The sequence below is a fragment of the Melospiza melodia genome, chromosome 8, assembly GCF_035770615.1.
Source record: "Melospiza melodia melodia isolate bMelMel2 chromosome 8, bMelMel2.pri, whole genome shotgun sequence".
Classification (NCBI taxonomy): domain Eukaryota; kingdom Metazoa; phylum Chordata; class Aves; order Passeriformes; family Passerellidae; genus Melospiza; species Melospiza melodia.
The window spans coordinates 25,449,892-25,473,650 of record NC_086201.1 but is presented as its reverse complement, the minus strand read 5'-3'; the positions used below and the strand labels follow the sequence as shown (position 1 = coordinate 25,473,650).

At 39.2% G+C, this 23,759-nt stretch overlaps 1 protein-coding gene across 8 annotated transcripts in view; it reads left to right on the top strand.

Moving 5' to 3' along the window:
• The window catches only part of INO80D (INO80 complex subunit D), a 45,714-nt gene that overhangs the window by 8,012 nt on the left and 13,943 nt on the right, over positions 1-23,759 (top strand). For all 8 annotated transcript variants that reach the window (XR_010028590.1, XM_063162331.1, XM_063162329.1 and 5 more), the window contains 9 exons: positions 1,083-1,178; positions 1,286-1,532; positions 7,064-7,818; positions 10,875-10,983; positions 17,024-17,248; positions 19,168-19,277; positions 21,209-21,342; positions 22,809-23,026; positions 23,418-23,575. Coding sequence is in view for 7 of the 8 variants with exons in the window: in XM_063162331.1 (XP_063018401.1) it covers positions 1,315-1,532; positions 7,064-7,818; positions 10,875-10,983; positions 17,024-17,248; positions 19,168-19,277; positions 21,209-21,342; positions 22,809-23,026; positions 23,418-23,575 (1,927 nt within the window). In the remaining variant the exon portion in view is untranslated. The remainder of the gene's footprint in view (positions 1-1,082; positions 1,179-1,285; positions 1,533-7,063; positions 7,819-10,874; positions 10,984-17,023; positions 17,249-19,167; positions 19,278-21,208; positions 21,343-22,808; positions 23,027-23,417; positions 23,576-23,759) is intronic.

Genomic DNA, 23,759 nt, shown 5'->3' with positions numbered 1-23,759 from the left:
CCATTTTGGGCCTCAGAAACAAGTAATTTCATTGAGGTGGTAATCTGTACATTTGTCACATGCCTCTAATTTATTACATATTTCCTGAATATCATCTCTATGAATATTCCTTTCCTTGGTGTACAACACATATGAAACTGAACTGAGTGCTCAAAAGAGTTCATTCCAGTGCTTCAGGATGACCTTCCTGAATAAAAGCTACCTTTTGCAGGTTAAGCTTAGTGTATCACAGTAGCTGCAGAACATATGTACTGTTAATTTTTTTGACACTACTTTGGGATGGTTTGGGAGTTTTGTTTGGTTTTTTGAAAAGATTTTTGCCAAAGACCTCCATAATCTTGGGATCTGAAAAAGTACCTTACAACTGCATGGATTTGCACTGTAGGAACCTGCTTTGGGAACTGTAGGAAGCACTGTGGCACCCCAGCCTCTTGCTGAATTGGCATTTCAGCCCTTCTGGCATTCATGGGAGTACTGACTGGTATTAATGCCTGCATTTCCCTAAAATAGGTACAGTGAGGTAGGATAAACTTTGAAGAGCCATGATGACCTCAAGTAGGACTGCACATGGATGCTTGCAGAAATTGTAAGCAGCTACAAAATCTGAAAGACTGGTCATCAGGTGTGGTAAAGAAAGCTTTTCTTGAAAAAAGCGTTGTTGCACTTATTGGCAAAGTAATTTTGCAGAGCAAAGACAGTCTGTGGTGGATTTGTAAACAAAGATACCTTGAAGTAAACCCTCTGCAATCAAATGGGTTAATCATCTTTCAGCTTGATTTATGAAAGCAGGTGATCTAATCTGACACTTAACCTTTTTCAACTTGTAGCTTCTAATCACCTTCTGGTAGATGAGTGAAGTTCTGTTTAAGTGATTTAAGTGTGGTGGCAGTAGAATTTTCTTTCTCCCAGTAATTTCTTAAATGTTTTCCAAGATCTGTGAGTACTGATTGAAAACTGTTGTGCTGTTGTTTTATTGGATGCTAGCTGAACTATGGGCTTGGTGACTACGTGTGCCTGTTTACTTACTGTAGTAATATCTGTTTTATTCTGACTGACTGTGACCCTTTTGATATTTTCCTTAGACAATCTGCTTCATCTTGGTTCATCATCATTCCAAGATAGTGGTGTCCTTGGGGCTCTCTCTTAACACTGACATGGTACAGAAGATTTAAAATCAGGTATTGTTTTGGATCCTTCTTTCTGGCCTGAATGAAACACACCAGCTAGAACTGAATGCAGTTTTTCTTCCCTTATGTGATTTGTCTCAATATTTTGGTTCTTTCAGCTGATGTTCACAAGGAATAGAGTCACGTGATGTATGAAGGCAAACACATACACTTCTCTGAGGTTGACAATAAGCCCTTGTGCTCGTATAGCCCCAAACTGTGCAAGCAGAGGCGACTTAACGGCTACGCCTTCTGCATCAGACACGTTCTGGAGGACAAGACTGCCCCCTTCAAGCAATGTGAATATGTGGCCAAGTACAACAGCCAACGCTGCACCAACCCCATCCCCAAGTCTGAGGACCGTAGGTGAGTTGTGCTTTCCTCTCTGCAAAGTGGGAAGCGGCTGGGATGTTTTATTGAAGTTGCTGCCTGGTTTCAGGATGAGGGAGGGACTGGTCTGAGTGAATTGTATTCCAGGATGTTCCTTTGAGAATTTTGTTTTAAGACCAGTAAACTTTATTTTATTTTCTGTGGGAGTCAAGTACTCAGTGAGAGGGCAGTGACTTAATCCCAAGGAAGTTTATGGGAGAGTTCACTGCTTTTCACAAATTCACTATAAACTGTGGATCAAACCTGCTGCACAATATCAGCTGTTATAACTCATTTGCTTTGTCACTCACAGTTCATGTTCTTCAAAAGGCCTGCTTGTTTAGCCAGCAGTGCCAAAAGCACAGTCCCATCTGCTTTTTCAGGACAAGTAGTTGAAAATGCTTATATTCTGGACACAAGGGGCAGTGACACGTAGGGACAAATCCAGAATTACAATTCAGTATTGGTGACTTGGTACTGATCTGTAGTATTGTTTTACTGGAATAAAATAAATATTAGTTGATAACGAATAAGCCAGCTGGCAAAATGCCACATACTCCTTTTCTTCTTTGCTTCCCTTATTTCTCTCCCCCTCCCTGCCCAAATGAAGATGCCCAGAGTGCCTGGGTATTAAATTCCTAGCAAAATATAGTCCTTGAACTTGTTGAGAGTTGGGAATTAAAAGCAGATTTCCTGAATTGCAGCCCAGACTGTAACCACAAGGGCATTCTTCCTTGCTCCTTAAGACTTCCTGAACACCAGTCTCATTGGTGCTGCTTGGGCTGAAGTAGCAGAATTTGTCTAATCTGGTCTGCCATCAGTATATGACTTTATTTTTCAGCGCTGTCATTGAAGGTTTTGCCAGCAATGCAGTGTTTAATTAAGGTGTATGTTAACTATCTGAGGCTTGTTCTTGTAGAAATGCTTTTTAAAACCTAAAATATGAATAAAGTGTGCCAAAAAAATCAAGCCACTATTCACTGACCTTTCACATTATTAGCTGCCATTCACTAACCTTTTGCATTATTAGTGGTGTTCCCACTGTGCCCTACATATAACTTCCTTCTCAGCTCACAGCTCCCTCTCTTGTCTGAAACAACAGTTGGACTGTGCTCTAAATTAACTTGCACTTCACCTGCCATTTCAGCTGAGGAGACTGATGAAGTGAGAAAAAAACATGAATGTTTGTCAAAAGCTGTAGGGCAAATGCTCAAATGGCACAAGATGAATAACTGGAAGCTGTAATTTGACAGTCAGTGAGTGTTTCTTTGCTACTGTACAATTGAGGCTCTTTGGAAATAAGCTCACAGAAATGATCATAGAAATTGTTAGCACAAATGGTATGCTGTAATTTCAGATGCAAGAGCTGACTGAAACAGTTCCTGTTTACCAGGGGTCATACGGAAAAACAATAGAAGTAATAGTACTTAATGACACTTTTTTATGTCTCATATGTTCCCATGGAATTTGTGATTTTTCTTTACACCTTGAATTGAGTTCACACTTTGTTCTTTTTGATTTTTCTCAAGTTAAAGTGAAGTGTGGTCATGACATCTGGTGTATGTTATATTAGAATAATTCAGTTGCATGTCGAGTGTCACATTACAGTACTTGAAGAGGACAGCAGGTGTCTGAAAGAGAAAATAAACTTTTAATTTCAAATGAGAGGATGTGATAGTTGAAAGAATATTTTAGAAGACTGTTTCTTGGGGCACAGTTTAATTTTAACAATAACATTTAATGAATGCTAGTGATAAGACTGTGGCTGTTCTAAACTTCTTTTTGGCAGGCAGACCTGTATCTGTTTCTTAGAAGACTTTTTTCACACTCTGTTCAATATAAAGATGTTTGTAGTGTCTGAGTTCTTCACTCATAGCTTTTCATTTCTGTGTACAGAATTACTGTCAGATGGTCATTTTGTCACAGTTTTAGACATGGAACTGTACAGGATCAGAAGCAGGCTGTATGATGCTCTGACAGCTATCTTCTTTTATACTTTCAGAAATTGTTAAAAAAAAGTATTTCAAGATGATGCATGCATTATATGCCAAAAGCTTCATAGTCTGTCCACAGATAATTAAGAAGCATTATCACTTGACCCTAGACAAATGAGATGCTACTGGCCACAAAGATGGTTAATATGATGCCATATTATTACATTTCTTATTAACCATTAACATTCTACAAATTAAATCTATTAATATATGTGACTTCATTGCCTTATTTGAAGTCTGATTTTTCTATTCATTATATTTTTTAGAGAATATATATATGTGGGATGATACACACATGGGTTTTATATCTCTCTTTTCTCTGAAGACATCTCCTACTTTTTTCTTAACCAGATACACACAAAGATAATGAAATGCAACTTGATTTCTCAATATAGGTTTACTACAATATAGTTGAGTTAAACACTATTTTGTCTTTAATTCTTCTCACTTAAGAGAATCGTTAAATTCTTTGTTAATATACAAGCTGCTCCCCAGTTTGTATGTGTCTTTTTTTAAGTAAGAGATGGAAATTGATACCAAACTGGGGTGTACTAAGAAGCAGAATGCATTTGTAGGTAGGAAACCTGACTGTCTAAATTCTTGCCTTCCCAGTGGATGCAGGAAACAGTCCAGCTGAATTCCTCAGAGCCCATCATGTTTTGTGTGCTTCATGTTATGATAATTTTAATGGATATCAACCCACCATATTTGTGGACTTAATTTGACATTACCTGCACAGAATAAGCGCCTTTGGTGCTGATTGAGGAAGGGGAAAACCCCCTGAATTAGATACTTATTGTGATACTGTCAGCTGAGCATAACTCACAGACAACTCACGCTCAGTGACAAACTGAGCCTCTAAGACAGGCTTGTTGGAATTGGCTCTTGTAGGGCCAGCTTGACCCTAATGGGTTTTGTGCTCAGAGCTATGTGAAAAGCGCTGTGCTGCTTGCAGGGTCAGTTCCTGTCTCCCCAGTAACCTGACTTCCATGGGCTTGAACTGCTAATGCAGACTCTGCAGCACCGTGTGAAGTCAGAGCCACTTTAGCTCAGGGCTGACTGAAAAGCCATCCTGGAATGTGCAGGATGAGGAAATGTGGGTCCATGCCCCCCTGGCTGTGTGCAGGGCTAGCAAGAGCATGACAAGGTCAAGGCTGAAGTGGTGCTGGTGAGAGCTGTGCCTAGCCAAAACTGCTTGTGTGCAGTCTGCTTTACCCAGACAAGACTGAACTGCTCTTCCTGCTTTCTTCTTGCTCCTGTTAGTCCAAGGTGGAACAGCCTTGGTTATTCTGGAAGACAGGGAGTTGGCAGAGCCTAAAGCACAGAGCCAAGTCAGTGTGTACTGGAATCTGAATGTTGTAGCCTGGCATCTGTGGGTTTGTGTCCAGCGGAGCCAGTTGGCTCTCAGTGAGGCAGTATGGTCAGCTGTAAGAGCCAAAGCTTTATTCTCTGCCATATAAAAATGATTCTGTTAGAGTTAAATGAACAAGACAAACCCTTACTAGCCTAAAACTCAGAGAATTTTAGCAAGCTTATTACCTTTACACAGACTTATTCACCTTTTCTATTTATTTTCTTACTGTTTTTGCAATGAAAACGGACTATGCAGTTCTACCTCCTCATATCAGCACAAGCACAAGATGACAGTAATTTAAGTTCTGGACAATATAAGGGAAGCATTTGTGTTGAGCAGAACACTCGTTTTATTGGCATAAGAGGGAAAAAAATTCCCTTGTGTTTGTTTAGTCTGTTTATTGTTTTTTTTTCTTCTGTCATACTAAAAGTGCCGTGGTAACTGTTCAAACAACATATTTAAAAAGGGCTTAATTTTAAATATGGAAACAGTGCTTGTTGACTTTAAGGGAAGCTCTATTGAGCCCTCTATTATATAATTTTATTTTTAGAAGTGCATCTCTCAGTATGAATTTACAGTATTCCAGTGTGTTCTAATAAGGACTGCACAAGTTGTTGGCTTTTAGCTTGCCTCATCTAGGTTTATTTTTTACTTACAACATAATATAATGAAGAAATTATTTAGGCAATAATAAGTAGCAGTGCTTTTCAGTGTCTTCTGGTTTGTGAAACTTTAGGAGTGTGGGTCTTGAAAGAAGCTGTACATATATGGAGACCATTAAACAGCATATATGAATTTGCTTTCTCTTTTTTCCCTTTTAAGGACCCTTTAGAGCTGTTCACTCATTGTTTCTTTAGAAATGGGTTGACAAGTTGAAAGTGGTTAAACTGAAGTGCTAAACCTTTTTGGGGGGTTGTTTTGGGCTTTTCTGCCATTTTTTTGCTCCACGAAGACCAGAATAATGTAATTTTAACCTATTTTTCCAAAAAAACTTACTGTTCTCAGATTCATACTGATCTGATTTTAAAGAGTAGCTTCATGGTGTTCTATTCAGTATCTTGTCTATAATTACCTTGATGCAGACATCACTCTTTCCTTGTATCTTTGGTCATCTATAAGCTGTAAATTATAGATGGGATTCTGCAAGGGCAAATTTTCATTGTTAATGGGTTCTACAGAGGCAGGAGTGTCTGCTTGTGGTGTACAGGGAAAGGATCACATCATGGTTCCTAAATTTCTGTCACATACTGATTCCAATCAAACAAAAGTTAATTGCTTACTTTTTAGTATTTCATCTGTGGCATAAATTGTAATTATTTTTACTTTTGTGACAGATATCAAAGACCTTCTCGCTTTCTTTTTTTTTTTTAATAGCATGACTTTGAAAGTTTTTCATATTAGAAGAACTTAAAATCTGTGCTTTTGGATTGTATATATACATATTTCTGGCATTGTGTGAATGTTTTCTAGCAGCAAAGAGTTTGTTTTAAGATAGATTTTTATTGAAGAATATTCAGCTAATCATCTGGCTTTCAAATTCATCATGTTAAACTACTAAAACAGAATTTAAGTATTTATGCTATTTGTTCAGTAAGTGGAAATAGTGGTCTTTCATAGCAGCTAGATAGGTACTGAGATTGCCCTTATAAGAAACTGCTCCCTACTACAGTGGAATTCATAATAATAGTAATGTGTGCATTGATGAAAATCTGTGTGCATTGATGAAAGTTAACTACTTCCACTGAAAGAATGAGCAAATGAAAGGAAGTACTTTTCAATGTACTTTTTCTTAGGAGCTTTTGAACAGATCAGTTAATGGCTTGCATTCTTGCTAATTTTTGTATCAGACTGTCCATTTGTTTTGTTCACTTTGGATTTTGACTGTTTACCCTATTAGAGAGTTAGGATTTTGAATGACTGTATGTGATTTTCCTATGAATAACGAATGAAGAATATTATATCTTAAGATTAGGAATAGTTGCTTGTGTAAGTTGTTTTCCTGCTGGTTTGGGAGCACCACAGTTATCTGTTGTATTAGAAGTTGTGTACAATTATTATAAAACTTCTTCTGTTTATATTTGCTTGAAATGTGTCTGTGAGTTTTTCCTAAGTCATGTCTTGCCTTCAGATTTTACTTAGGGAAGTTTAGTTAATAACAGACTGCTCTTAACTTTTCAAAGGTACTGCAACAGCCACCTGCAGGTACTTGGCTTTATACCGAAAAAGGAGAGGAAGAAAAAGAATGATCCCATAGAGGAGGTAAAGGTCAGGCATCAGATGGATGCTATGGCCTTCGGTCTGACAGTGCCCACCCTGGCCTTGAAGATGCCCAATGGACTGGATGGGATGTCCCTCTCCCCTCCAGGGGCAAGACTTCCTCTCCACTACCTGGAGGCAGAATTAGAAGACCCCTTTGCTTTCAATGAGGAGGATGATGACCTAAAGAAAGGGGCAGCAGTGAAGAAAAAGTTGCAGAGCAAGTTGGCTCACAACCGGCAGCGCCAGAGAGAGACAGAGATTTTAAAAGTTCGCCAAGAGCACTTTAGCCCCATTCCTGCACCTTTGCAGCAGCAGCCTCTGCAGCAGCAGCAGCAGCACTCCCATCTGCCACCTTCATCAGCTTCGTTAAAGCCGACAGGGCTACCGCAGGGCATAGTCTGCAAGTCACCTCAACCTCTGAACACCAGCCTACCAATGCAGGGAGTGGCACCCACCACACACACTATAGCACAAGCGCGGCAGTTGTCCAACAAGAGACCTCTGCCTCTCCTGCCACCCGCCAGGGCTCCTGGCACCGACCCGCCACGGACTGACCGGGTCCTCATGAAAGCCACAGCCTTCCCTCCGCACTCGTCCTGCATGAGCCGGCTCCAGAGACTGGTGAAACTGTGCACTCGAAAACAGCAGCTGGACACTGATCTGTTTCCTCACTTAGGTGAGTAGGTCACACATGCACTGCAGCCATGTGTTTTAACCTGGAACCAAAAGACTGAATGGGAATGTCTTCCTAGCCCTGTCCTGAGTTCCTGTTTGGTCCTTACAAAATAAGCCTGAGCTAGGTAATCTCTTGGCATTTTGTTTAGCTCTATTGTCTATGAAGGGAATGCCTGGACCCATCCCAAATGCTGTATGGCATTTTGGTTGTTTATTCTTCTTAACGTTCTGTTAACCATTTAAGAAACCAAACTGAGGTGTAGAAAACATTGTTTGGGTTATAGAGGCCTCACATAGAAGGTTTGCAACTTGAGTAGTAAATGTGACACTAGCAGTACCTACATGAGTGGACAATGTTAGATTGAAACATTAGGTGTGTGATAAGTGCACGTGACATAATGAATATAAGTGAAAGTTTGGCAATTTGACCCATCAATCTCTGCATATTTGAAATTCCAGTTGACTTAATTGGAAAATTGGAACACATGAGAATTTTACTTGACTGGGCCCTATTTATGTCTATGGATGAACAGAAGGAAAAGACCACTTCAGGAGAGCAGCATTGTTACAGAAGATAGTTGGAAGGGTGAAGTCTTGTCTCCATACTGTGCAGAAATATTCTTCCCCTTACATATAATGATCAATAGCTGCTTATGAAAATATGAGCAAATATAGCCAAATTGGTGTTATGATAATAGTGCTCTGTAAGCTTTGAAAAGGCAACTGACCTTATGGCTGATTTGTCTTGTTGTGAATATAGACCTAGGCACACCTATCTGTCCTTTTTATCTTCCTCACCCTCCCAAGTCACTTTTCTACTTAGTTTTACATTGTACATTTCTAATAAGTAAAATACTGGCAGGGAAAAGGAAATGTGACTCTGTGTGATATAAGTAGGAACACCATTTATGATGTTTAAAACAAAAAAAGACTTCAGATAAACCTGGACATTTCCTATATGATGTCTTATTCAATTGCAAACATCTGTAATTTTTGCAATTTCAATTAACTTTTTCTTAATTTGCTGTGAAGATCTGCCCTTTGGCCCTCATGGGGTACTTTGACTATTTGTTCAGGAGATAATTAGCATCCAGTGTCATGTCTCCAAAGGAAATTGTTCTTCAGAAAACAGCTTTGATGGTCCTGTATATAGTGCAGGTCTTTAGAGGAATGGCAGCTCTAGAGGCATTTCTGAGTGTCACAGTCCTCAGTAGCTTAGAAAGTGCCCTGTGCTGTGAAAGACTGTAGAAAGATCCCTTTCTGTGCTCAAGGTTCAACATTCTCAGCTGATGAAGAGAATAGGTGCTCCTTAAAAAGAGGCATAGTAAAACTAAAAAACAGTTAGACCTATACATGTACAGCTAGGCAGGTGCATAACTATGTGGAGGCATTTAGAACAGTTTATATTTGGCAAAGTAAAAGAATTTATATATTAATTACGTGAAAGTGGAAAATTTATTTGTTATTTATTCAATATAAGCCGTAATATTAAAAACTAGGTTTGCCAGATCAGAGAATTTCAGGATTTCTTTTCTATATTTGAGCAGCACTAGAGAATCTTTCAAAAGATTAAGCCAGTTTTATGTGTACCAACATCAGAGCCATGTAATTGGATATTAATGTAACTGCAGTCTTCAGTGTCAGTACAGTTGAATCTGGATTAGATTTTATTCCTTCCTTTTTGCAGTGCCCAGGAGAAGCTAAACAACTCAGTTTCTGATTTTGTTTTTAAATTAGGGATTTAAACAATTTATGTCGTTGTCAATTGTGGACATCTTTATGAAATGATTAAATTGTTTTTTCATTCCTTTATGGAAGAGACAACAGGAAAAAAAAACATTTAAGTTGAAACTATAATTCTGGTATTTTATCAAATGTCTTAAGGTATCTTAATTTAGTTCAATTATATGTCTTAAAAAATAAAAAATAATTTTTTAGGATGCTGAAGTTCTTGAAAATTTGGGTTTCTGATATCTGTGGTTCATGTTAAAGTGCTGGTTCTATATGATGAAGAGTTACCTGATGATTGTGTTCCAAGCTTATGTGTGTGTGTCTCTAACTCTGAAGGGCTTGACCAAGTACTGATGAAGCATATCCCAAATTCAAGGCATCTGACTTCAGAATGATCTCAGATATAGTTGTTTAGTTTAGTTTTAGCAAAAATGAAATGCTCCTTAACTCTGTCAATTTTCAAGGAGCACACAAGAAAATGAAAAAGCAAAAAATGCTAGCTTGTAAATGCAGGAATGAGATTTTATCCCACCTGCTGCAAGAAAGTGGCAAGAATTTCACTGGATGTTGGAGAGATAATAGGAAAAACCCCAAAAGATGAAGCTCCAGATAAAACATTCCACCTGAGAACTTACTGGCTGCTTTCTAGCCAAACTGAGGCTGCTGGAGCACGCTGTAAGTTGGTATTAGTGCATCATCATTAAGTGAAAACATGCTGCTTGGTGAAAGTGCTGGAGTGTTTGTATCTCTCCCTTTAGCTCTTTCTTCCCACTAATATGTGCATTTGGCAGGCAATTACAGAGACTGAGCAGAGGAACACCCTGGGTAGCTGTGTATCTATCTCTGTCCCTGCTGCTGTGTCTTACAGTTTTCATATTCTTCCATGTTTTGGCACAGAAAAGGGGTCAGAATATAAACAGAAATGAAATTGGCCTATTTAGATCATATAGTATTAAAATTTACCAAGTAGTCAGTTCTTCATGACAGGGACTTCTCTCTTACCTTGTATTTGACTATGAAAACTAGTATTTCTCTGTGGGTAAGATAGTTGGTGATTTTTCTTGCACTGTTTATGGGTAAAGAAGCCAATAAGGATTTTAAAAGGAAAACTCAGTTATGATAAAAATCAGTGCATGCTATTTGCACACTGTAATGGAGCTGTTACTGTAGCTTTTCCTGCATAATTGAGAATACTGCATAATTTAATCAAACTTAATTATGCTTGCAAGTATTCTATACATTCATCTTTTGTGCCAAAGATTGCTCAGGGGCTTATATGAGGTGGATGCCTTTTTCATCCAATTTCCATGTTTTCAATTCCCTTAGGGCTGGATTGGTCTGAAGACAGTGGAGAAGAGTTGGAGGATTCAGAGCAAACCTCCCCTTACCAGGTTGCGTGGTCTATCCGAGAAAGCCTCGGCTATGAGAGACCTGAGTGAGTATGATTCTTTAGTATTCATGCTGGCCTTGATGGAATAAATCATGTAAATGTGAGCTTCACTTCAAGTGGAGTCAGTGGAACCTAAGCACTTGTTCAAGAGTTTTGCTGAAACAAAGGATTGTTTGAACTCGTTTGTTTGTAAGAGCTATGGAACAGCTTGTCGCCTTCTGTCCCAGTTTCCAGCTAACTTAGAGACCTTTGTGCAGTCTGCTATCAGAAGGATGCATCAGGAAAGGATTTAAGCTTGTTTGTCTGAATTTAATTGAGTTTAGTAGGATTTATTCATGAACTTGTGTGCTTTGATGATTGGAGGTGCTGAATTAGAATCAAATGGAGTTGCTATTGGTTTCTTGTCTTTCCTACTGGTTGTTAATAACTTTGTCAGTAAACTTGCTACATTTTACTCATTAATTCTTGTAATAATTATGCAGGCTATTGTTTTAATGGGGATTTTAAAAGGCCATGGTATTTCTTTTCATAATTAAGTTTTGAATAAACCTCTGTCAGTACTTGTGAGCATTGGAAGGAAGCATGGGACTTGTGAGCATGGGATCAAAAGGATAAACAGAGCAGGAATTAACTGCTGGAGCAGAAAGGCTTATGATGTTCTCTATATACTGCTGAGTCACAAATCTAAACTTACAGCAGGATATGATAACATAGGTCTACTAATGTAAATTTGAAGGTAGACAGTTAAAACAAAGCATCCCAGGTGTAATATTGTAATACTGTTGTATGTCATTAACAAAGAAATTGGGGTCTCACTAGAATTTGATTATAGTTTCTGTAACATGACTCTCATTCAATGTGCAACTGGACTTTTTGGTTCTACAACTTTCCCCTATTTTTTTAGTTTTTAGCTATCACACTTAGAATAATGATGTTAATGAAACCTTATTTTGTTGTTACATTCTGAAAATTCTGAAACTTACTAGAATTTCCTGCCATCTCTGAAGATTATCCTCAAGGTGAACCACAAAGCTGTATCTCTCTCATCAGGACACACACCAGGATGCTAAATATTAAGAACCTTCAGTGAATCAAAGCTATTTAGCAGAGTGTAGACTTCACTTTTTTAAAATGAGTCTTTTTTTTATTATGAACGACTGCCATTTTTTAGGGCATCAGCAGTTTTAGAGTGACCTTTCACAAACATTACTTCTAACTTAAAAGGCAACTTTTAAATAAAATGTTCTGGGGAATCGTGGACAGACTTTCAGACTTCTAAATCATACATAATTTTTCACAGCAGATATATCTATTAAATAACTTCCTTACACTCTTCTCTCTTTGACATTTGATTTGATTCTTCCATAGATCCCTATTTTTTTGTGAACTTATAAAGGTCATCTCTGTGTGTTTTGTCTTCTATTTGTCTTAACTTCCTTTGGATTCTTCCTACTCTTTTCACATACTGAGAGAAAATAATACCTTTTCTTGACATTTTCTTTTCCATTCTAGCATTCTGTGCACCTCAGTTAAATGCTGTCTTAACTATCCATGATGGATAAATTTTTGAACGCAGCTGGGTGCTTTTGTACTTCCATCAGCCTGCTCAGTGTTAGCTCTTCAACAACCTTACTAATTTTGACCATGGATAAACAGTCACTTGATGTCAACCTTCTAAAACTTGACTTCCTATTCTGCAAGCTTCTGTAGTGGTTTTTATTACCTGAAATGTTTCACTTTGACACTTTTGCAGTGTGGTCTGCCTGCTGCTGAAGATGAATTAGTTCAGGCTGTTTCTGGGGAGATCTGATTTGTCAAAATGACACTGTTTTGCTGATCTGGTGGTACAGACTGGTGCCTCCTAAAGTCAGCCAGTGACTTGTTACAGCTCTGAGTTCTGGGGACTTACTTTACCAGAAAACTAATGGAGATTATTACCCAAAACTTTTTGGTTTTGAAATCTAAACTAAAAACCTAAACTTAGGGGATTTACTTGCTGGTTTTCATAGTAAAATTAAAGCTCTTTTTTCTGTTTGTTTGTGTCTGAGCTTATGGTCCCCACCAGCTGACTGCATTCTGTCTTTTTCCTTTTGACTGGATGGAAGACAGTGAGAGGAATGCTTTTCAGAGTAGACTATTGAAAGAAAGTGAACAGTTAATTTCTGCTTCACTGTGCAGCTGCTTCTCAGCATTTCTGCTTGTGTGATTGTGGGAGAAACCTCTGTTGAACTTCTTGTATGATACTCTAGCTGCTCTTAAACTCCCAAAAATTAACCAGATTTGTTTTAAATTAATGTCTTAACAGTGTCCTGGTTTTGGCTGGAATAGTGTTCATTTTCTCCTTAGCAGCTGGCACAGTGCTGTGTTTTGGGTTGGGTAGGAGAAGAGCATTGATAATGCTCTGATGGTTTGGCTGGTGCTAAGTAGAGCTAGCCCTAAGTCAAGAACACTTCAGTTCCCTGTGCTCTGCCAGAGAGGGGGTGCAGCAGAAGCCATGAGAGAGCACAGCTGGGACAGCTGACCCCAGCTGGCCAAGGGGATACTCCACAGCCTGGACCATCATGGCCAGGACATGAACTGGGGGGAGCCGATCGCTGCTTGAGGTAGGCGCGAGTATCAGTCAGTGGGTTGGTGAGCTACTCTGTAGGGCATCACTTGTTTTCCTTGGGGTTTATTTTTCTTTTTTATTATCCACTACAATAAATAGTAGTAGTATATTTTACTTTGTTTTCATTGGTAAGCTATTATTAGCTCAACCCACAAGGTGTTTTTTTTTCTGATTCCTCTCCCCATCCCACTGGTGGGAGCAGGGAGAGGGAGCATGCAGCACTGTGGTACTTAGTTCCTGGATGAGGTTAAGCCATGACAACAATAGTACATTTTTTGGTTCACTTGCCTTCTGGCCTTTTAATCTGTAAAATTCATACTGTTGCAATCATCTGTGGAAACGCAGGCCAAATGTTTGCTTTTATTATTCTGTGCTTTAATTTTGAAAAATTGTCTTCCTGTGGTCCCAGGAGTTCAGGACACAGTGCTTCGAGGCAGGCACAAATGTTTGAGTTCCAATAGCACAGGAGCTGGCAGTGGGCACGGTGCAGGCTGGCTGCTGGCAGAGAAGGTTGCTGGGGTGGGAGGAATCCCTTGTGGGAGCAGCAATTTGGAGAGCAAGCAGGGGCTGTTCCCTGCTGCAGATTACTGAAGCTTCCCCCTAGATTATTTGATTACTGAGTCTGGTATCTTAGAAAGTGCTGGAAAACAAATAACTTTATAACAAAGTATTTTTTCACTTCATACTCTGAAATATAGATAAAGCAAACGTTTCAAGTAGCAAATTTGAAAAAGGAGTGTGAGTCCCTCCTCATACCACATCCCTCAAAGGATTAAATATCAACACTCTGTTGTCAAAAGTTGGATTTAATAACTCCCAATAAGTAGAATAACTAAAAGAAAGAAGGGAAGATTCTTCAAAACGCTCTGTAAGGAGGGATTTGAAGTGTAGTTGCTGGGTTGTCTCAGAGTGGAGAGCATGTTCTCCTCATTCCCTGGTGGTGCCTGGCTGCTCACCCTTTTGCTCTTCTTTCTGCTGCTTTGTGCTGTCTTTGTTTTCTTCAGGAACACTCAGCAAAAATCCCCCTGATGTTTCCACATGACAGTCTGAAAGGGAAGGGTTGGGAGAAAGCATTTTGGATTATCAAATGGCTTGTGTGCACTTTCAGAATTCTTTGTAAAAATGAAATGCCACACGTTAAGTTGAACTTCACAAGTTTTATATGCAGCTTAGGAGAATAAACTAAATAGAATTTGGCAAACTTATTTATGAAAGAACAACAATAAAATATCTTTCATTTTCATGCCTACTGAAGAAAAAAGGTTTTATTTTGATATTTTTAGGTTTCTTTGAACATATAAATGTTTTGGCTAATCTTACTGGCCTGGGAACAAAGTTCTGAACAGGCTTTTAGAAATTGGCTTTTTGAATTTTGGCTCAAAATAAGCCCTTGCCCACTGCAGGCGTGATTTCTTTCTATACCTTTGATATATGTATTCATCTGTTTTTTAAAAAGATCTCATAAACTGAAGGTCAAAAATATTTTAGCATACAATATCATTTTTTCTGGCTCTTTCAATGTGAGAGAAGTAAAAAGTCTCAAATATAGAGAAATATGCATTAAAAACACTCTTTCCACATGAAAGAAACTTCTTTCCCCTAAGGAATACTTCTGGTATTCTTAAAGTTAATTTTTAACCATATTTAAAATTAAATCAGTAACTTTGTTTAAAAGTCTTGGCCCAGAGCAGTAATGAAATATCTAAGATATTAAACCTACCAATATATATATATGCTATCTATGTTTTCCTCTTTTAGTAATACATTGGAAAAGGAAAATCTATATTAAATAGCCCACAGTCAATTTTTTCTAAACAGGTAGTTTTCCCCAGGAAGCATTCTTTCCTAAGAGATCTTAAAAGTGTATTTTCTTTTAATTTTCAATGTAAAAATGTTCTAAACATTGCATATGTTAAATATTTTTAACATAGATTGTATTTGCCACTAAGCATGTAGTTGCAGAAGTTAATTACTTGTAATTTATGCTTCTAGAAAATAAACTGTAAATTGTTTTAACAGACAAAATACATAGTATGGTTGAATTTACATGAAACTTCACAAAAAACATGCATTTGTGTCAAAGGCAGTGTTTGCTGCTGCAGAGTTTTTGTGGAAAGCCTTAGAGGAGATGGCTGCAGTCTCTTCCATTTGGCCTGTGTGTAAAAAGAGTCAGACTTTGCAGCAAAGAAAGTAGGTCTTCACCATACTGCCTTTCAGGGACAGATCTGCTGTCTGCATTTCTGGATCTTACTTTATTTAGTAAATAGCATGGCTGGTATTTCACATCTCTTGTGTCTCAGTGGTGGCCTCCTTTGCTTTGTGCAGGTTTGGGTGTCAGCTCATGCAGTCCCACGGGCTCTGAACACTGCCAGCTTTTGCTTTGCTTCATTTGTTTGGATTTCTCTTCTCTCCTCTGCCCTTTTTTGTGTTACAGATAGGAAAGTTGGCAAAAAGTTTCTCTGTTCTATAGGAAAAAAATTAGAGGAAAGACTCATGAGTTTTTTTTACTCCTGTAAAAATTAGAGGAAAAACAGAGTCTGCTTAGATTTAGCACATGCATTTTGTTGCTCCATGAAAAAAAAAAACCTCATTCTGCAAACTAGTGCTTGTTGTGGAGAACTTCTGGGTAGCTTCATGGACCTTGTTTTAACAAGTTCCAGTGATGATTTTCTGTTTAATTTATCTGACTTTTACTTCATTTAACTGAATGTGTTGACGTGGTTTGATGGTCTTGTTTATATGTGCCTGGACATTCAGAGAGCCAAGACAAATGGAGAAGGGCTTTCTTAAGCCAACAGAGAGTTGGATTAGTCCTTCTTCTGGTCATTGCTTGGCCGTGGTTTGATCTTTCCCTCAGTATCTTTGAGTTAAATATGAATTTCTTCTCTATTATTGTACTGTAACTCAACTGCAACTCTGCAGCAAGGGGAAATCAGTATCAGCTGTTAGCTGTTAATAGTGTGTATTTTGGTTTTAAAAGGAATATACCACCTGGAAGAGTAAAAGGATTTGGAAGAAGTTAGAAGCTTACATACTTGTTAGAATTTGACCATCTTCTCCAGCATGATTGTTCCTCAATAAATTTCCACTACACAATTCCCCACCCTTTTCTTCTCCATTAATTGCACTTTGATTTAAGATTGGTCTCATTTGCTGTGACATCTACAGTAAATAAAGGTTAACAGTATAGATTTCTTTTTGAACAGCAGGCTCTAGACATTTAAATGTGTCAGACTTGATGATAAATTGATGTAATCTCTAATAATGACATACTAAGAAGGGCAAATACCTTTAGAATTTAGAAGGGATCCTGCTCTTGCTATTTCTCAAGTAACACTGCCTGATTCAGCATTTGGATGTTTGTGTGGCTAGAAGAGGGATGCCAATTTAACAATTCTATTAGAATGACAAATTAGCTTAGCAGGAAAAAAAAAGTAGTATCTTAAAGCATATTTGTTTTTATTTTCCCTTCTTCAGGTCCGATGATGACAATGCAGATGACAGGAGTTCCAGGGTGACCAGACTTTGCACTTACTTTCAGCAGAAATACAAGCACCTGTGCCGCCTGGAGCGGGCAGAGTCGCGGCAGAAGAAGTGCCGGCACACGCTGCGGAAGGCGCTGCTGCAGGCGGCCAGCCGGGAGCCCGAGCGCGTGGGGCAGCTCCTGCACGAGCTCCGGAGGGCAGCGTGTGCTTGCACCAGGTTAGACCTGCCCTGCCGCTGCACGGGCCTGGGGCTGGCCAGGGGGACACGGGCTGAGCATCCCGCAGCTGAAAGGATGAGCTCTGAAACAGGAGTCACGCACGAGGCAGGAGAACATGACACATAAGTGCCTGTCAGCGGAGTAAAAGAAACGTGGCGTAGAGTTTACCATGAAGACAGGCCTTCTCCAGATTTATGTTGTAGAATGTGGATGGTTTGTTCAGCAGTTTCTGTGCCCAAATATCAGGTCCTTTACTGTGCCAGTAGAAGGTGTGCAGTCTGGTCTGTAGTTCACTGTTCCAATTCAGATTTTGCTTTTCAGAAAGCTTTTTTGAAAAGTCTGTACCTCCTCTTAATTATCTTCCCAGCAAACCAAATTTAAGCTCATGCTTTTTGTTAGATTTAACTCAATCTAACATTAAATAAAACTTGGCAACAAAATACATAACTTCTAACAACTTTGAAGGTTATCTTCTGTGGGAATTCTTTCTAGATAATGTCAACATCCCTCTAGCTCTCAGCATATGGAGAGTTGGTTGATTCATATTCATGCAGGAACAGACTAAGTCTGAACCCTGGTGTTACATTTGGGGTATCAGAAGCATCCTTTTGCTTTTGGGGTTTTGCTTTACAGGATGTGTGACTGTGGGGTGCAGTGTATAGTATGAGATGCAGATTGGAGCTAGGTACTATGAGCATATTGTGTTTAATGGGATGCTTTTGTTCCTGCTTCAGTGGGATGTGGTTCATGACAATTGAAGTGTTCATTGTTGGGGAGGTGGACTGATTCTGAAGAACTGCTCTGAGGTGTAATGTAGAAGTCTCCATTACTGGCTTACAAAGTTGTGTATAAATTTCTCCAAACTTAAACACTACAGCAAAAGTTCACCTAAACTGACAAGCTCTTGCTGGTTTTTTTCCCCTATTATTTTTCCCTTTTATTAAACAAAAAAAGTTTACATTGTTTTGGGTAGGTCAGCGAAGCCAGGTATGCCTGTCATCACTTCTCTGGTCAATTTAAGTAACCACAGAGTCTTTTCAGATAGAAAATTTTTCACAGGAGTAATACTGCTAACTAAAACTTTGCTCAGTCAAAGTACAGTTGATGACAGAAATGGCTGAAGGAAAACAGTCAGGCTACAGACAACTCTTTGTCAACCTAGAAAACAACGTGTCCAGAGGTGCAAGTGAGCCCTGGAATCGGCAGCTTTATCTCCGTGAAGGTGACACGTGCCTGGAGAGCAGGCTCACCCGAGCGAGCTGTGTAACGCTTCAGTGCCCGTCCTCACCGCTGCCTGGCGCCTGCTTGCAGCTCAGGCTCAGAGCACTCAGGCTGTGCTGGGGGAGCCCCGGGCACCTGCTGGTGGATTGGGCTGTAGCACGTTGATGAAGGAGAGCTTTTATCCATGTTGAGCACGCTCAGGCTCTGCCACTCCAGAGCTCAGTCTAAGTTTGAGCACATGCTTGCATGTAAGCTCTGGGGATGCTCGGCATGTTTGGATTTATGAACAGGCTTGAAAGTGCACTTGACTCCCATCTAGGCATACCCAGTACATTGAATTCTAAAGACTGACCTCATTTTGAGGGTTACCTGTGTTGACACTCACCTATTGCTGCCCTTTCTGTTGCAAGGTGTTGTAATATTTACATGATAGTAGCACATAGCACCTCTCATTACAATTAAGACCCTGTGAAATAAGAAATAATCCTGTTACTACAGTCACACCTTCACCTGTCATTGACATCTATTCTGTGTCCCTGTGTAGAGCTTGTTAGTAGTGTGCACCCATCTGGATCATGACACACACATGTGTGTTACAATTTTTCATCTACTGTGCTACATTCAGTATAATAATTGTGTTAAGTAACCACTTAAGACTGGGGGTTTGTCTGTAAACTCTTTTATGCTTTCTTTTCAGCACAAGCCAAGCAAGGCAGAGAGATGCAGAACCAACAATCTGCAGTGGGACTTCGAAGGGAGAGCAGTGCACTAACAAGGCCCTTCCATTCACCAGGCACTGTTTTCAGCGTATCCTCTTAACTCTGTTTGGGAGTGGCATTCAGGCATGGAGGCTGTTCTGTTTTAGGAGGTTTTTTGTTTGTTTGTTAGATTTTTGCATGATAACTAAGTTTTCTCAAAGAAATACCTATTTGTTAGTATGTCATCATACTAACAAAAGCAACTCCTTTGCTTTTCATTTGGCTGTGTGATTTAGGTGTGTAGACACTGAGGATAAGTAGTCTGCTACTGGTATTTGTAATAGGAACATCATTTTACTTTGTGAGCTTTATTTAGTGTGGGCAAGAAACCTTTACAAAATGATCGTCCTTCAGAATGACTTGGTACAACCCATGGGACTTTCAGCCTCCTGGCTTTCATACAGCTCTTGGTAGGTTCCAATAGACCACCTTCCTGTGCCAGTTTCGTGGAAAAAGGTTTTTATACATAGTATAAAAAAGAGGGCTTACACTGACTAGAAAGATAGCAATCATACTTTGCTTTGTTTAAAGAAGCAATATAGAAGGAGTCACAGAACCTCTTAGTCCAGATGAGGAAGGGTTCCCTGTGCTTGGAATCTCAAACAAAACTGGAAAGAATGTTGGAAGTCAATGGCTGAAAATCTCAGAAAGAAGAGAGCGCAATAGGCGTGAGTTTTGGTTCTGAAGACTATAAAAAGGCAGACTTATGACCTGTAATACTTAAAATTACTGCAGACTTTGGTTTGTTTGGTTTTTTTTTTTTTTTGTGTTTGTTTGTTTTTAGCTGAAGAATTGTTGGTGCTTTTGTTGGGGTGACTCCTCTTGTTGGAACTTTTGATTTTGGTATTAAAAGTGACTAGTGCTGATGCACCCAGCTACTGTCAGACTGGAGCACCTTTCCAATCTTTTTGTTTTGCAGATGCCTTGTTTTTATTGTTTGATTTTTGCAGGCTGCTTAAAAGCAGTTTGCAGAGCAGTTCAAAACCTCTATGAGAGAGCACCATGGCATACAACTGTATTTTGGATTTGCCTCATGGTTCTGATGGGATTTTATTGTTTGGGTAGTTTTTAATTTTAAGTGGTCTCTCTTGTTGCTGTGCGTAGAGCAGAATAGTCAAGACTAGTGATTTTGCATATATGCCCATTTTTTCTCTCTGCATTTTCTTCTCTAAAATGAACAGATTCTTGGTTCTGACCCATCCATCCAAGTCTGCTATCTGGATTGTTCTGCAGCCTTTTCATTTTCTTTGTCCTTTTTTTTTTTTTTTGTTTTAACATTTTATAAACATACACAGTGATGTTGAGGTCTGAGAACTGTTCAAGATGGAAGGAGTGCTTCTAGTGCTGTTTGAAAAAAGACGCAATGAAATATCTGTTTGATTTGCTGTAAGTCTGGAAACATTTTTACTCCTGCTAAGGATTTTCTGAAGGAAATCTCAGCAAGCTTACGTTTGGATTTACTTGACCTTTCTGTCTGCTTGCACATCTTTTTTTTCAGAGGAGCAGGAAGGATCTTGAAACTTCTTTGTCTGTGCTCTAAAGATAAATGCCAAGAATGTACCTTAAAAGATTGAATTAAGAAATACTCTTTCTTTAATGTTTCAGTATGGGTTGTCATTAGTCTGTAAGGAAATAGTCCTGTTGACTACACTGTTCCAACTGCTACTATTGATCTATTGATTAAGGCTCCAGGAAAAGGCTTCTTTTTGCTAAGAACTCATTAGTGAAATAGCTGCTTTTATAAAACTATCAGTATATAATAAAATCATTAGAAATTCTGCATGAATGCAGTTTTTTCACTTTTAAAAGTTGGGTTTGAGCCTTACCTAGCTTTGAACTTGAATAGCAAATTTAAGGCACTCATTAAAAATAGTATCCTTGGACAGATAGAGTTGAAGGCTCTGATCTTTATCAGATTGATAAATCAAAGGGCGTTCCTCCACCACTGTCTTGTGTTATTCCTGATGCAGAAATGCACAGATATCTTATTGAACCGTTCTCAGCAGCTCTTCTCGAGTTGCACAGCCAAGTTTGCAGATGGTCAGCAGTGCTCTGTGCCAGTTTTTGACATTACACATCAAACACCTCTGTGCGAAGAGCATGCCAAAAAAATGGTAAGTACAAAGCCATCATTGTATCTATTTGTGTATTAGCATGATCAGGAGTTTTAACCCCAGTCTTCCTATGAAGTCTTCCTTGACCACTAGCAGGTTTATGAACTTAAGAGATTGTTTGCTATTATTTTTCTTAAAAGGGTAAAACTTGACAAACATTCCCAGTTAGTATAAAGTATGTTGTGACAATCTTTTATGTAGTTTTGAGGATATAATGAAGTATACATGGGAATATTCTTCACTGGAGAAAATATGATTGCTGTCTTAAATTGAGAAATAGAAGATCATTGTGAGAGATCCTGTGGTCATTTTATTTGGGGTCACTCCTGGTCCTTGGATCTGAATGTAATATAAGTGTGATATTAAGAACCCTGCATCTTAAACAGTCTCAGTACACGGGGCCCAAAGTATTTTCTAAAGGTAATGTAGAGAGCAATTGCAAGGATGGAAATAATGGGGTTGCTACTTTATTTACCTTTTAGTAACTATTAGAATTTATCTTGAACTTCCTTCAGGGATCCATGGATCCCAGAGAAAAAGCAGTGGCCTACCTCAGCCTGAGAGAATGGAGAAATGAAGTTATGTCCTCTGCTCTCCTTTTTATGACACCAGTCTTCCAGAACAAAACTTTTAGGATAATTCACAAACCCACTTCTGTCCTGCCCCTCCTTCAAGGCTTCTTGTCCTACCTTCAATTAGGTGTAAAATTTCTTTTTTTCTATTGTTTAGTTGGGTTATTAAAAGTTTTTTTGTTACTGTTTTTGCCCAGCCTTTCCAATAATTGTGAATTATAGAGTTTTTGATTAAAATGTGAGGGTTTGTGCTACACAGATCTGCATGGGGTTTCCCCCTTTCTAGGCAATCTTCAGTATGTCGCTCAAGGTTTACCTCTGTAACAAATATAATCCTCTGCCATACCTAGTATGGTGGCAACTGAAGACTGATGGTGGTTTGATTTATTTTTTAATGTGTCAGTGATTGCTGTTCAGAAGCAATGAGGCCATAATTGTTTACCCACATCCTTATTCTAGTCCAGCAGTGTTAATTTTTCTCCTCAGTGCTGTCCCTCTGTAATGTCAGCAGGCACTTGAGGATTGTGGCTTCAGCTGCTGCACATTATCCACATTAACACCACCTCACAACAGCGTTTTGTCTTTAATACTTACAGGAGTGCTGCTAAAGGTTATGGTTGTGCACTTTTTAGTTAGGGTTTGCTATGATAATTTTTAAAGTGACACTGCACAATCTCCAGTTCACAATATCTCATAGCTTGGTCTATGTTATTTTTGCCGTTGGGGTCACTGAGGAAGGAAACAGCTCAATTTTTGAAACTGTGTCTGTGTGTAAGGTAACAGTTCCTCTTGCATTACATTCCACATGTCTGTGGAATGACCAGGGTGAAAAAAAGCTAGGAAAGTAATACTTGTTCTTAATATGCTCCCATTGGTATTGTTTTGCTCCCAAAGGATAATTTCTTGAGAGGGGACAGCTCCCGTAAAGTTCAGCACCAGCAGCAGAGGAAACCCAGGAAAAAAACGAAGCCACCTGCACTTACCAAAAAACACAAGAAGAAGAGAAGGCGAGGCCCACGCCGGCCTCAGAAACCCATTCCTCCTGCAGTGCCCCAAGGGAACCTCACCATGCCTGCCACTGTCTCACTGCCAGTAGAGATACCCCACATACGGTCAGTGCTGCTCCTGCCCAGATTCCCACTGCTGGCCTGAGCACTGCCAGTGAGCTCTGTACAAAGCTGCCGAGCAGCATCTGGAGCAGGCCTAAAAATTCCATCTCCATGTGGCTGTTGAAAAAAACCTTTAAGTGGTGGGTCATTTTGGCTTTGAGCAATGATTGGGTTTGATGGGTAAAATATTTTGCTCCTGATGTTGCCTCTTATGTAGTTAATGAGTAGCCTAAGTGTAAGCTTCCTAAAGACGCTACCTAAAAGCATTTTTTCCCTAGATAATGGAGGAAAGACTGTGTGGGGAAGCATGCATTGTAGATGGATGTGCACTGATAGGTTGTCCTTTGGAGCAAGCAGAGTTGAACACCAGGGACTAATGTTCCTTTCTGTTCAGGAGCCCCTCCACTCCAGAGCTCAGTGCTGATGAGCTGCCTGATGATATCGCCAATGAAATCACAGACATTCCACATGACTTGGAATTGAATCAGGAGGACTTCTCTGATGTCCTGCCACGGCTGCCTGATGACTTGCAAGATTTTGATTTCTTTGAAGGTACCATTTTATTTTATGCTAGCTTGAACACAGTCAGTGAACTGAAGAATTGAGTGTTTCTAAACTGCATTTTGAGGAGTTGCTTGCTTTCCTACAGAGGTAATAAATTCTAGAGAAGGAAGTGTGCGTTTGCTCTATTGTTTGGGAGCTCTGAAGTAAGGCAGACTTTAAGAAGGCTGTGTGC